The sequence below is a fragment of the Dipodomys merriami genome, unplaced genomic scaffold (assembly GCF_024711535.1).
Source record: "Dipodomys merriami isolate MVZ:Mamm:240054 unplaced genomic scaffold, mDipMer1.0.p SCAF_26, whole genome shotgun sequence".
Taxonomy (NCBI): domain Eukaryota; kingdom Metazoa; phylum Chordata; class Mammalia; order Rodentia; family Heteromyidae; genus Dipodomys; species Dipodomys merriami.
In genome coordinates this window covers 2,217,014-2,230,594 of record NW_027204048.1, presented here as the reverse complement: position 1 = coordinate 2,230,594, position 13,581 = coordinate 2,217,014, and the positions used below count along the sequence as shown (strand labels likewise).

General features: G+C 44.8%; 1 protein-coding gene across 6 annotated transcripts in view; it reads left to right on the top strand.

Annotated features, from left to right (window-relative positions):
* The first annotated feature begins 1,774 nt into the window (after window positions 1-1,774).
* Window positions 1,775-13,581, top strand: part of Ntrk2 (neurotrophic receptor tyrosine kinase 2) — a 370,633-nt gene continuing 358,826 nt past the window's right edge. For 4 of the 6 annotated variants that reach the window (XM_070035481.1, XM_070035480.1, XM_070035483.1 and 1 more), the window contains exon 1: window positions 2,016-2,309. In XM_070035481.1, coding sequence (XP_069891582.1) covers window positions 2,098-2,309 — 212 coding nt within the window. In that variant the 5' untranslated portion in view covers window positions 2,016-2,097. Of the gene's footprint in view, window positions 2,310-13,581 lie in introns of all 6 variants that reach the window. The other 2 variants (XM_070035478.1, XM_070035479.1) reach the window with 2 other exon arrangements.

Genomic DNA, 13,581 nt, shown 5'->3' with positions numbered 1-13,581 from the left:
GTCAGGCGCGCTCCCTCGCCCTCACGCGCCTCTGTTTTCCCCGGCGTATGAAGAGCGAAAACGGCAGGGAAAAGACCCTGAAAGCCGGAGTTGTGTTTGGAGACTCATCTCCTTCTGCAAAAGCACCCACCAAGAAGCCCCCTCCATGCCAGAGATCCCCAAATGGGTGGTCCGGAATGGGGGTGGGGTGGGGGGCAGTGATGCATGCTTGCTTACCAACACCCAGCACGTTTTGGTGTTTACGTTGTTTATTTATTCATTTATTTGGGGTGGGGGAAGGGTAGCTCGTCGGGAACGCAATGGGGGAGGATTCCTATAATAAGAATCAAGGCTTTTTTTGTTGTTGTTTATTTGCAGAGCTGAACCAAGCCGGGGTTTCCATTTCCAAAAGGGAAACAAATCTCTCCATGGCGATGATTGAAGAGACCTGCGGTGTGGATTAGGGAGCCGGGAAGGCGTCGCGCAGCACCACGGGCCATCTCAGAGGTATCTGGATCGAAATGCGCTCCTGCACGCGCACACACACACACACACACACACACACACGCATGCATGCACGCATGCACGCTCCTGTCTACACTGCCGAGATGTGTGCGTGCGTGTGTGTGCGTGTGCGCGCGCGCGCGTGTGAACTCCCACTAGCTGCTGCTGTCTGCTTCTGGCCAGTGGAATCGCATCGAAGCCTCCCCCCGCCCCCCCACGCTTCCCCCTCCCCGCTCCCCCCGATTCCCTGCCCTCCCCGTTGCTTTTGTCTGGAGGGTGTTTATGTGTGTGCGTGTGTATGTGTGTGTGTGTGTGTGCCTGTGAGCGTGTGTGTGTGTTTTTGGATTTCAGACTAATTTTCTGGAGTTTCTGCCCCTGCTCTGCGTCAGCCCTCACGTCACTTCGCCAGCAGTAGCAGAGGCGGCGGCGGCGGCGGCGGCGGCGGCCGCTCCCGGAATTGGGTTGGAGCCCGAGCCTCACGGCTGCTTCTCTCTCTCTCTCTCTCTCTCTCTCTCTCTCTCTCTCTCTCTCTCTCTCTCTCTCTCTCTCTCTCTCTCTCTCTCTCGCCCCCCCTCCCCTCTTCTCCCCCTCTTCTCCCCCCCCTCTCTCCCCCACCTCTCTCTCTCTGCGCTCACTGCGCTCAGTGCCTAGCAGCAGCCGGAGCCTGGATCCAGGTTCCGCGGCGGGCTTGAGGCGCCGAAGGCTGGGTGAGCAGCGCAGACAGTGCCCTCAGTCGCCTCGGGGGGCCTTCACGGATTCCACCCCCCCCCACTCCGCCCCTGGGGCGGCCACAGCTGCTTCCCAGGTGGGACGTGCCGCGCCACCTGCCCGCGCCCCCTGCGCCCAGCGGCTGCGGTGGATTCTGCAGCATCATTGGGGTCCCCCCACCCCCGTCGCAGAGCACCGACACCGGCAGGCTCCTTGTTCCCCTTTAAAGCGTCCTGTGCCCGGCCTGTGCCATGGCATCCCATCTCGAGGACCTTTTCCCTAGCTTCCTTCCCTCGGCCTCAGGCTTGGAGAGAGGGTGGGCATATTGGTAGTCCAAGCGTCGCCGGTGCCATCACCGGGCAAGTGGATCCCTGGGCCCCGGGACTGGATGCTCCATCCATCTTCAGTCTTCGGGTTGGGGTCTGGTGGTAGGGATGGGGCGGGGGAAGTGAGGCAATCGCGGAGGGACAGAGTCCCAATTCGTGGTAGGTAGGTAGGATCCTACGCTTCGTCTTATGTGTGTCTATTTATCCTCAGCCCCGTGGAGCGTTCCGGATCCCCCTGCGCATGTAACCAGGAGTCTGCGCCCCGCGAGTCCCGGGAGCGCCGCCGGCCGGTGCCAGGCGTGCCGGGCCATGCAGCCTCATCGTCGGTGCAGCTCCGCGCGGCGGTAGCGCCCCCTGCGAAGCGGCCCGTGATGCCCCGGCCCCTGTAAACCTCGCCACCCGCTGGAACACGTTCATTCCCGGACACACTCAGCTTTGGACACGCACCACTTGGCGCGTCTGCGACAAGCGCAGCGAGCGGAGAGGGCAGAGAGCGCCGGGAAGGCCTCCCCGCCCGGGCGGGGGAAGCCGGCGGCTGCAGCGCGGGAACACGCACTCCGCCTGGCACTGGCGGCTAGGGATGTCGTCCTGGATGAGGTGGCATGCACCCGCCATGGCAAGGCTCTGGAGCTTCTGCTGGCTGCTTTTGGGCTTCTGGAGGGCAGCTCTCGCTTGCCCAGTGTCTTGTAAATGCAGTGTTTCTCGGATTTGGTGCAACGACCCTTCTCCTGGCATCGTGGCTTTCCCGAGGTTGGAGATGAACAGTGCAGACCCTGAGAACATCACCGAAATGTGAGTGCCTTGTGCCCTCTTTCTCTTCTGGATCTTGGGGCTCAGGCTGACCAGGTGGTAGTTTCTGGATGTGCATGCTGTCTGTCTCAAGTGTGGGAAGAAGTCAGACACCAGAAATACAGGAGGAGCCATCTGCCACTTACCTGTGTGTTTTCACTGTCTTGAGGCTGCTAAGGCAGGAAGATGGAATGCACTTCAAAATAAGTACTATAGGCGAAATATATCAATATATGAATCTTTTCCTTTGAGAGAGAAATTCTTGATACATTTTATATTTCAAAGTTCTGATAGGTGTGCTTTAGCCTTTTCATATGCAGTAACAGTTTTGGACATTTTTTGTTTTGTGAAATGCTGTGTCAGGAGAAGTTACAGTCGTGTTTACTAGCAAGGAGGTTAAAATAATTAACTTTCAGCAATCTGTTGAAGGAAGTTAAGAGTCTCTTGCTTAAACATCTTTCTCTAAGGCTTGGAGTTAACCAATTTCCCATTTCATTTCCTCTATCAGATTTTTGCTTAGGAGATTGCATCTAGAGATGGCCTTGAAAATGATCTGTAAGAGGAGAAGTTCTGAGTGTTGAAATGCACTTGCTCAAAAGAGAAAATGTGATCGTTGGAAGCCTAAAAGCCTGCTCTGATTTAATTTGGACTTGACTTCCCAGAGATATGATTTGGAGACCATTTGGATTATAAATCTTAATTACCCATTGAATAATTTCCTGGGGCTAGGCAGGATGGTGTAGTACTCTGATGCATGCTAGCTTTAGACTGGGACCTTTAAGTCCCCAGAAATGATATAGAGTGTCCTGACTTGGTGGAGAGGCAAAACGATGTATTTCTTTCTTCCCTTCAGATAACTTGTGGCAATTGCATTGCCAAGCAAGGATTCACCAGTTCTCAGTCTAGAATTCCTACATCACCTCTACTATCATTTTTTTCCTTTCTTAGGGACGTGGCTATTTCCTATATTTCATGAACACGAGGCCTTATTCATTTGCACCAAGAGATTGTGAGACAAACTTTTCCCTGATTTTCTTTACAATGTTTGACACTGAGATAGATAGACAGCCTTGAAAGTAGGGCTTGGGCTGTGGCCTTCCGGTTGGCGAGTGCGCATGCATTCCCTCCCCCCACAGAGAAAATGCTCAACCATGTTTCTGCCAACGTAGTTGATGAAGATAACCTGTTTTTAATGTAAGTAAGAGACCTTCCTGGTCTCTGTTGCCTGTTCTGCTGTGATGCTCACATTGTAAGGCTTGGGCAGAAGGAAATGACAACAGAGTTGGAGGGGGATACGCAGGCCTGGCATAGCAGGATCTGCTGGGAGCAGCCAACCATGGGGCTGAGTCTGGAATGCCAAAGTCTCAATCTTTTTGGCAAGGAGAGAGCAGCACCTCAGGCAGGAGAGGAGGGTGGGTAGGGCACTACCCATACCAGCCTCAGGCTGGGCTGGTTGGTGCTCTCACAGGCTGGTCTGAAGAGTCAGTCTTTTTCATGAGATGGATGCCAGTAGTCAGATGGAGGAGGCCATATGGAATTCAGAATCCTTCAGGGCTGCTTAGATGCCGTGAAGGGTGTATTTATACAGTTCAGTATTGGGGCTTTTTCCTTTGTGATTGCTTTTAAAGTCTGTCTTAAATTATAGACCTATAGTAAAGAGAGAGATGAGCTATCGCTAATGCTTTTTCACTTTAATATTTTTGAGGCTAACAGCTGAGAAAAGAAAGCAACAAAATTATCTTTAAATTAAAAAGTTACCTTAATCTAACCTTCCGGGTCTTTAATGAAATCAATAGATTTCAGCAGAGCTTTCTTCTATCTGTTCTCACAATTGTTTCTTTTCTTTAATATCTAATGGCAGGTTTCTATCTTCCATTTTTTTTTTTGAGATGGGTTTTTGAAATGTTGACTAAAAGCATTTGTCATGATCTTTCATTTACAACATTCTAGGGGTTTGCTCTTTTTTTTTTTTCTCCTGGTTTAAAAACACATTGGTACTGGAGGAGCTGAGAGCTATGGGACAGAGTACTTAAGATGCATTCAATTAGGTTAATAATATTAGTCTGGGGGAGAAGATTGAGGAACGGGAAAAGGTATGTTTGTGTATTCTGTCCTTCAGCTGTGTTTCAACCTTGCCCATCAGTGCCCAGGTAAAATGTATCGCAATACTTGTTTGGAAGGCACCTCATACTTATTTTTCATTCTGCCTTTTTGATCTCAAAATGACATCCGTGGATGAATTTGTTTCACTCTACGACACCATCTGTGCTCTCCTTCTTACATATTAATATTTGCTTGAACAGCTTTGAAATTCTTGGCCAGTGGATACCAGCTACAGTTGGAACCAAACTAGGCATTTTTAAAACTTTGTTATTAAATCCAATGGTATTCCTAAAATAACTTGTCTTGAAGTTTTAATCTACTTGGTGTGTGGCTGAAGTTACATATTTAAAAAAAAAACAATCAGAAATAAGTGTAAACAATCTGCATTGAAAGTTTGATAAAGCAACACATTTACTACTTCATTTATCACTAAAAATTGTGTATCTTTTAGCATCTTTATATTAGGCCATTTTGCCCTTGGAGTTCAGAGATAGCCAGTGGTAAAATATCTTAAAATATATACACGGATTAATCAAAAAGTAAGACAGTTTTGTGTTTGCACACATTTCAGGCTCAGCTGACATTTTATTGCCAGTGATTGTTCAAACAGATTTTACTTTATCTTTTGTGCTGATAGTAGGGCTTGAACTCAGAGCCGAGAGCTCTTCCTTAGCTTTTTTGATCAAGGCTTTTCTGTGCAGGTTGACTTTGAACCTCAATATTCATATCTGAGCCTCCTGAGTTCCTGACTAGCTAGGATTACAAGTGTTAGCAACCAACACCAAGCTTCTAACTTATTTTAATAAAAACTATTCTGTCCCAATAACAGTCTTATATTGTTTACCTACTAAGCTGCTATGTTGTATCTCTATTTCTCTACATAGTAATCCATACTCTGTCTATAATCCATACTCAGTGCTGAGTGGAAGCTCCTGATATTGACAATGCTTAACTCACAGTTGTGCTAAGTTAAGCTTTAAAATAATACCAATGTAACTGGGTGCTGGTAGCTCATGCCTGTAATCCAAGCTACTCAGGAGGCTAAGTTATGAGGATTGTGGTTCAAAGCCAGCCTGGGCAGAAAAGTCCCTGAGACTCTTATCTCCAAGTAACCAAAACTCAAAGTGGTATAATGAGCAAAACAAAAAAATAAAACAAAACAAAAAACAAAACCCTTAGGGACAGCACCCAGGCCCTGAGTTCAAGTGCCATGATTGACAAAAACAAAAACAAAAAAAATACCAATGTCATATAAAATTGGGACTCAACATTAAAGTCTATTGTTAGAATTATCCAACTGACTATTTAGTTGCCTATTGTATAAATACCAAACTATATCACCAAGGGTAAGTTCTGTCCTACCAAGTATGAAAAATGCACGGTTAAAATGGGTTATGGACTATGTTTTCACTGTGCTAAAAATACACATAACATCAAAGTTAGTATCTTAACCATTTTCCAGTATACAGTGTGTTAAGTACATCCCTATATACATATGAATATCCATAACCAATACTCCCTCTTTTTTTCTCTCTTTCTGTGTATGTGTGTGTGTGTGTGTGTGTGTAAGGACAGGTACTTTTAGAAAGCACATGTTTTATGAAGGCCAGTGGGGGTTTTGTTCAGAGTTTCTTGAGTATTAGTCTCAAGAAACCATGTCAGTAACCTGTGGGCCATGCTTGTAATCCTAGCTACTCAGGAGACTGAGATCTGAGGATCTCAGTTTGAAGCCAGCCCTGGTTGAGAAGTCCACGAGATTTTTATCTCCAATTAACCATCAAAAACTGGAAATGGAGGTAGAGCTCAAATGTTGGAGCACCAGCCGCAAGACAAAAAGCTAAGGGACATCACCCAGGTCCTGAGATCAAGACCCAGAACAAAGAAAAATAATGAGAAACAAGTCTAATATTTTTCCCTCAGTTTAACATAAGCAGAATCTGCAGCTTGTATTGTCAGAGCATCTATATGCAATTTATTGTTGGCTTGTTTAAGCAGCTGTAATATTATGTCATTAATACATTGATTTTGGACCTCTCACCTTAATAAGCTTTGCCATTGCAATTAATCATACTTAAAAACAGAACTTGGCATTCAGTAGGATTCAGTGGAAGGCATCAGTTTTTATTACTCTGCTATTTACTTCTCGGCTCCTCCTTTGGGGCTTCTAGAACTTTGGGTTGTGCTTTTTATGCATTTAAGAACCATGCATTTATATTTTGAGTGTGGTTACATAAGCCACACTGGACTTGTTAATAAATAAGACAGTCTAATTTACATCATTCATTATTTAATACAGCTTGCAAGCTAGAGTTGACAACATGCTGTCTTCGTAGCAGAAATATTTTGTAGACTACAGCTAAGCACAAGGATTTGGAACCTTTTTCATTACAAATCTTCAATCTATGCAACCTGGAGATATTTCTTAGATTGCATACAACAATGGAAAAGCACCATGACTTTTCTGACACTTTTCTCTCTCCTGTCCTTCCTATCTCCCATTAACTGTACAGGAAAATATGGTTTGTTTCCTCCTCCTCTTCCTCCTCCTCCTCCTCTTTTTTTCTTCCTCTTCTCCTTATTCTTCTTGGAAAAGTGATATTTCCTTATGGGAATTCAGAGAGCTAACAAGAGAACAGCAGCAAGTAATGGAAGGGAGAAACAATGTGTCACTACTTTTCTCTGAGTTTAGATCTGTTTAAGGTTATTCAGTTAAACCTCTTTTTGTGTCTGTTTCAATATTCTCTTGTAAGAGTGGTTTGTAAGCCAAAGAGTTGGCTGAACAGTTGAGTTGAGGTCTCTTTCTCCCTAGGAACAGTCTGTATGATCTCTTTGACTATATCTAGGTCATAGGAGTATAAAACCTAGACTTTTTGTTCACAGGGGGAAAGGAATTGAATTTCTTTTCTCTTTCTTTTTCTCCCCCTCCTTCCCCCCCCCCCACTGTCTTGCGTACTAAATAAAGTGCCCCTGGTTTTAACTCCTTGCTCACTCTTGCCTGTTAGGGAAAGAAATATGTTCAAACCATTGCTAAATATCATACACTGGGATAATCTTCTAAGCTAACTTAACTTTCTCCTTCTCCAAAGCTTAGGTAAAGGTGGTAAGATGTATTTGTGGCACTGGATCTGCTACCTCTTTGAGAAATGTCAATTTTGAGGCTCTCTTGATGCCTATAAATCAATAGGATGATTCAAGAGAGATTATGTAGGCATGGTAAACTTTTTACTTGCTTGCAGTGTGTGTGGGGGTGGGGAGGGAGGGAGAGAGAGGAGAGAAAAAGAGAGGATAGAGGGGAAACATGGATTATTAATAGTTGATTGTTTTCATAATCTCCTTGGTCAAGCTATTTTAAACACAAATCCCACCCTCCAGCCCTAAATGGCAGAGATCTAAGCTCTGCAGGAGCCTGATAATTTTAGTTCTACATTCGATTGCTGATCGATTTCCATTAAAACAGGCAAAGGTCCCACATAATGAGGGGGGGCTTCTCACCACTTACTTTGCTCTCTGGAGTGTCCAAGGGACTGGAAGTCATAAATATTGATCTGGGAGATGAATGAGTGAGTGCTTCTGAAGTTATAATAATCCTACCCAAAATATATAAGTACTAAGTTCTTCTTATAGGTTTCAAATAAATAGATAGCATGGAAGAGGAGTCATTGACCTGGGAATGTATCCCCAAGTCCCTGATAACTTATTACCAGATCTCAAGGTAGCTGCCTAATGCCTCTGGCCTCAGCTTGTTGGGTGAAAACTGAGGTGTGTGTGTGTGTGTGTGTGTGTGTGTGTGTGTGTGTGTGTGTGTGTGTGTGTGTGTGTGTGTGTGTGTGTGTGTGTGTGTGTGTGTGTGTGTGTGTGTGTGTGTGTGTGTGTGTGTGTGTTGTTACTGGGGCTTGAGCTCAGGGCCTAAAGCTCTCACTTGACTATTTTGATCATGCCTGGCACTCTACCACTTGAGCCACATTTCTATTTCCAGCTTTTCACTGGTTAAGTGGAGAAAAGAAATCTGTGGCCTTTCCTGGCCTGGGCTGACTTTGAACCTGGATCCTCAGATCTCAGCACTCTGAGGCTTACAGTCATGAGCTACAGGCACGGAGCAAGGGCTTTTGGGCTTGATGCTCAGACAATTTTCTCCTGGCTCTGAAGTTCCCAAAGCATATATTAGCTATCAAAAAGGAAGGTAGGGGGCATGGTGCCCACCATCAACAGCATGTGTGAATCTGAAGAACTTTAGCGACCAGGTTTTGCATGGATGTTTCAGTGTCTGCTCTTTATTTCCCTAAGTTTAGTCTTTTTAAGTGGGAGCTGCTGACAAGGCTGGTGGTTGAGTAGTACTGGGCGAGGAGGATGTTGTAGGCCCAGAATCCAGAACTCAGAGAAAGACCTTAAGAAAAGTCCTTCAGCCTTCTCTTTGCAAATACCAAGAGCAGTAAAGAGAGTTACCTAAGGTCATGTTTCATTACAGGCTTTGCCAGAACTAGGCATGTATGGTCCTTAGACTACGCATCTGACACCAGCCTACTACTAACAAAGTTTCAGCAGTGAGAAGACAAGCGTAGGGGACCAAGTCATGAAGAAAATGCATGAGCTACTACTGATCCAGAAGCAGTGACCTTATCTTTCGAATGGGAACACGTACATTTATTTTTGTGGTGGCGGTTGTTTAATTTACTGTGCATATACACTTTTAAAATTTCAAATATTCTTTGTCTTCCAGCAATTCAAACATAAAGTCAAGCTGCCAAGAAAAGCCCTTATGAGTTGGCAGCAATGTAGGATGCTAAGATTGTGCTGCCAGGCTATCCTAGTGGGTTGGCATTAAGGGAGGACAGAGAACTCAGGGAAGAGTATGTGAGTGGAAGAACTCACCACCCTTTCTACCAAGCCTGTTAACTGATTTGGCTTGGAATAGCTATGTCTGTGCAAATGTCCCCCTGACTTGGCCAGATGATGCACTCTTTCCTGATTTCTCTTTTGCCTTTTGCTTTCTCAATACCCTAAGACTAGTGATGGAGTTCTACCACTGAGACAATGTGAAAACTTCACAGTCCATTCAACTGCCATTTTATGTGTCATCAGTAGCTTGCTCTAAGACTTTTCCAGTAAGAATGCACTTCTGAGACAAATCTCTGGTTTCATGTGGGACTTATCTGCTAGCATCTGTAAGTGCCTGTGGATATCTGCTAATTTAGCTGTGAAATCTCACTCTGAACCAGTCAAAAATGGTCTCTGTAGCCTCTGAGAGGTGGCCAAGACAATCTGTTTTCCCCAGGTCTCTCTGAGCAGACACTGTTAGGGGTGGAGCCCGGCCTAATACCTCACTTAGGGCTCCGTGTACTTAATTCCAGTTGCTACACAATTTGGTCACCAAAGTCCAGACAATTCTAAAAGAGATCTAGAGGTTTAAAAGGTGTTCATACATTAAACAGCATGATGAGGGAGAGAAAGGGGACTGAGGCTTCATCTCATCCTCGCCCCTTCCACCCTCTGCCCCACGTCCATTCAGTGCGGTTGCAATCTGGTATACTATTAAGAGATACATGATTTGAATGCCTGAAGGAACATTGCATCTCCTCACTGAGAATATAACTATTAATGACACCCTAGTTGGAGTCTATTTTTCATTATAAACAAGTCCCCCCCTTTTTTGTCAGTCGTGGGGACAAGTCCCTTTTTTTTTAAACACCTCACTCTTTCCTATAATCTTCACAACTCAAGAATTATCTAAACCAGGTGCTGGTGGTTCGGAATGTCTGTAATCCTAGCTACTCAGGAAGCTGAGAACAGGATAGTCTCTGAGACTCTTATCTCCCAATTAACCACCAAAAACCTGAAAGTGGAGTTGTAGCACAAGTGATAGAGCACAGCCATGAATGAAAAAGCTGACAGGGCCCAGACCCTGCGTTCAAGCCCCAGTGCCAGCACACACACACACACACACACACACACACACACACACACACACACACACACACACACACACACCCCACAAATAATTAGGTACACAAACCAGAACTATATTTGTGTGTATATCATGTATTTATGAGCATATACATCTATGGTAAACATCTACACTCTCCACACTATGTGATTCTTTTAATTTAATTACCATAAATTAAATTTTTCCTGATAACTGAGGATTTAACAATCTCTTTCTTTTCTTCCTCCTCCTCCTCCTCCTGATTCTCTCCCTTCTCTTCCCCCTTCTTTGTTTTTTGTGCTGATCCCAGGGCTTGAACTCAGGGCCTAGACATTTTCCCTCAAAGCCAGCTCTCTACCACATGAGCCAAAGCTCCGCTTCCAGCTTTTTTTGAGCAGTTACCTGGAGAAAAGAGTCTCACAGACGTTTCTGCTGGAGCTGGTTTTGAACTGCAATCCTCAGATCTCCCAAGTAGTGAGGATTACAAGCATGAGCCACTGGCACTCAGGGGATTTAACTTCTTAAATGAATCATTTTGAGGGTCTCCCCGCTGGGACTTGATGGCACATCTCTGAGTAAAGTTTGCAAATGCTAGTACATCAACTTGTTAGTCAACCTGATTACTCAGAGACCTATTGTATCTACATTCATCATCTGTGTCTATGTACATAATCTGAACCAAAAGATGGAGAAAGTCTAGTTTTCTTCTTCTGAAGTCTTTAGTGCAATTGAAAAAGATGGGATCTTACAAACTCTAAACCTTGGAAGAAGAGTTGTCTCTCCTTCATGTACCCCTGATTCCCTCACTGTGAGCTGGCAGAGGACCTGTGTACAAATCTCTGACTCTTACACAGGAGGTCATGTTGCCTCCCTTCCCTACAGGGGTGAGGACTGCCAGGAGAGAGCTTAACACAGTGACTTCTGAATTCCCTGGCAAGGTCTGATTAAAACCCTAAAAAGTAAACCAATCAACCACATGCTCTTTTTACTTGACTCTCAGTTTTGCTTCAACTCTGTACTGTTACTACCCCACACATGAAAACTATTGTGGAAGGTTGTGTGTGTGTGTGTGTGTATGTATGTGTGTGTGTGTGTGTGTGTGTTCCCTGGTACTATAATCTGAATGTTTGTGCTCCTCTTTAATTTATATGTTGAAATTTAACACCCCCCCCCCAACCTGGTAATGGTGGGAAGTGATTAGAACATGAGCTTATAACAATGAGATTGCTGTCCTTACACAAGAGGGCTGCACCAGCTCAAGTCTTCTTTCCACCATGAGGACACCATGTAAAAGGTGCCAGTTAAGACAAATGGGCCTGCACACAACTCAGGACCTACTGATGATTTGATGCTGGGCTTCCCAGCCTCTAGAACTAGAATTATGAGCAATTCCGTGTTTATGAATTATCTAGTCAAGTATTTTTGTTTCATATCAAGCAGAACAAAGAAACCTGTGTTTGACCATTTTCCCTTGTGATTCTTCATTCTTTTTCCTGTGTGTGGTAGGCTTTCAGCTCCCTTCTCATTGTCTCCAGTTCACAGATGGACAGACAGATAGATGCACGCACGCACTTAAAGCCCTCACTCAAGTAGATGTTGGACTGTAAAGCCCTTTGCTGGATGGTGAAGGAATCTTCTGTGCTCTTCTCAGATGGGCGATCTGTGGCTAACCCAGTCTGGATGAGATTAGCGTATACAGGTGACAAAGCTAAGGAACCTGGTAGGACTAAAAGGAGTGCAGGGTGGGAGGATTTGGGCTTGACATAGTTTGGATGTGGTTTGACCTCAAATATTGTTGACTAGGAAGCTCAGCTTCTGTTGCATTGTTATTGAGACATGGTAGAACCTTAGGAGAAAGTCTAGCAGGAAGTAGTTGAGACATGGAACATGCACCTTCATGAATAGAGTCACATCTTTGGAGAGCTAGTTTCATATCTTCAGGGAGTAAATTAGGTCTTATGGTTGTAGATTAGTTACCAGGAGAGTGCGTTGTTTTAAAGTGGTCAGCTTCCTCTCCCTCTGTCTCATGTCTATCTTTGCATGCACGTCTGCATTGCTGACTTTCTACTCTGGTTCCATGAATCCCTCACAAGAAGCTAAAATGCCCATGTCATGTTCTTCATGCTCTTGGGCCTATAAAACTATGAGCTAACACAGCCTTTCTTTATAAGATACCCAGCCTCAGGTATTTTGTTGTTGTGATAGAAAATGGACTAAGATGGGTTTCTATACAGACTTCAACCGTATCCAGTCCTGAGACTGTGGGTAATCACTTAACCTCCCCAGCCTGAGCTTTGAACCTGGAGTTCAGGATCTGATGGCTGTGAGTCCCTAAGAGATTCTATGACTGCCTATCAGTTAGCCATAGCCACCAAACTATTTTCTTTTCTCAACTTCACCCTTGTCTCAGCAGAACCTGCCCTATGCTTTTGATGGCTAGGTTACAGAAGTCCAACCTGTGGGTTTTCTCTAAGTTCAGCTCTCACCAGGAGTAGCTGCCCTCCCATAATTTCTTGCGAATAGATGCAAGCTCTGATCCCTGATGCCAGGGACACTTTTCTTAACAGGCATTGCAAAGATTTAAGCAATTGCACAGATAGTTCCGAGTTTATGAGAACATCCACCCCTGTTGATAACTTTTTCAGTTCAGCCCTGGTCACATTTGCAGACAAGGTTCTAGAGGGCTCTCATGGGTTGCCCTTTTGGTCCACTTCCTGTGTCATTAGAAGAAGTCATTAAAATCAAATCTTGTCTTTCTGTCCTTCACATTTCTTTCATTTTGGCTGTAAGAGTTAACCACTTTTTTTTTCTGACTGTCATGGCTGTCTTTTTTTTTTTTTTTTGGTCTGACTGTCACTTAACTCAAACCATGCAAACACGAATTTATTTCAGAAAGACACAGATGCACATGCATCTGAACATGCCTAACAGTAGGATGTGGCCCTGATATGTAGGTTGGAGGTGGAAGTTCCCCAGTCCTCATCTGTGGTGGCTATAACCCTACTGAGTGTTGGTATTTTATCTCTTCCAAATAAGTTTTTATATGCTTGTGGCTACCTCCACTCCTCTTGCATTGGAGGATGCTTGCAGGTATCTGCAACTCACCTTTCCTTTTGGATATGAGGGAAGGGCTGCAGGGCATTCTCCTTGCCACTAATCACTTCATCTCTATTACAGATCCCAACATCTCTACACTTTTCTCTTTCAGCAACATCCTCCCTCTTAAGAGCCTGTATTTTCAGTTTTATTTTA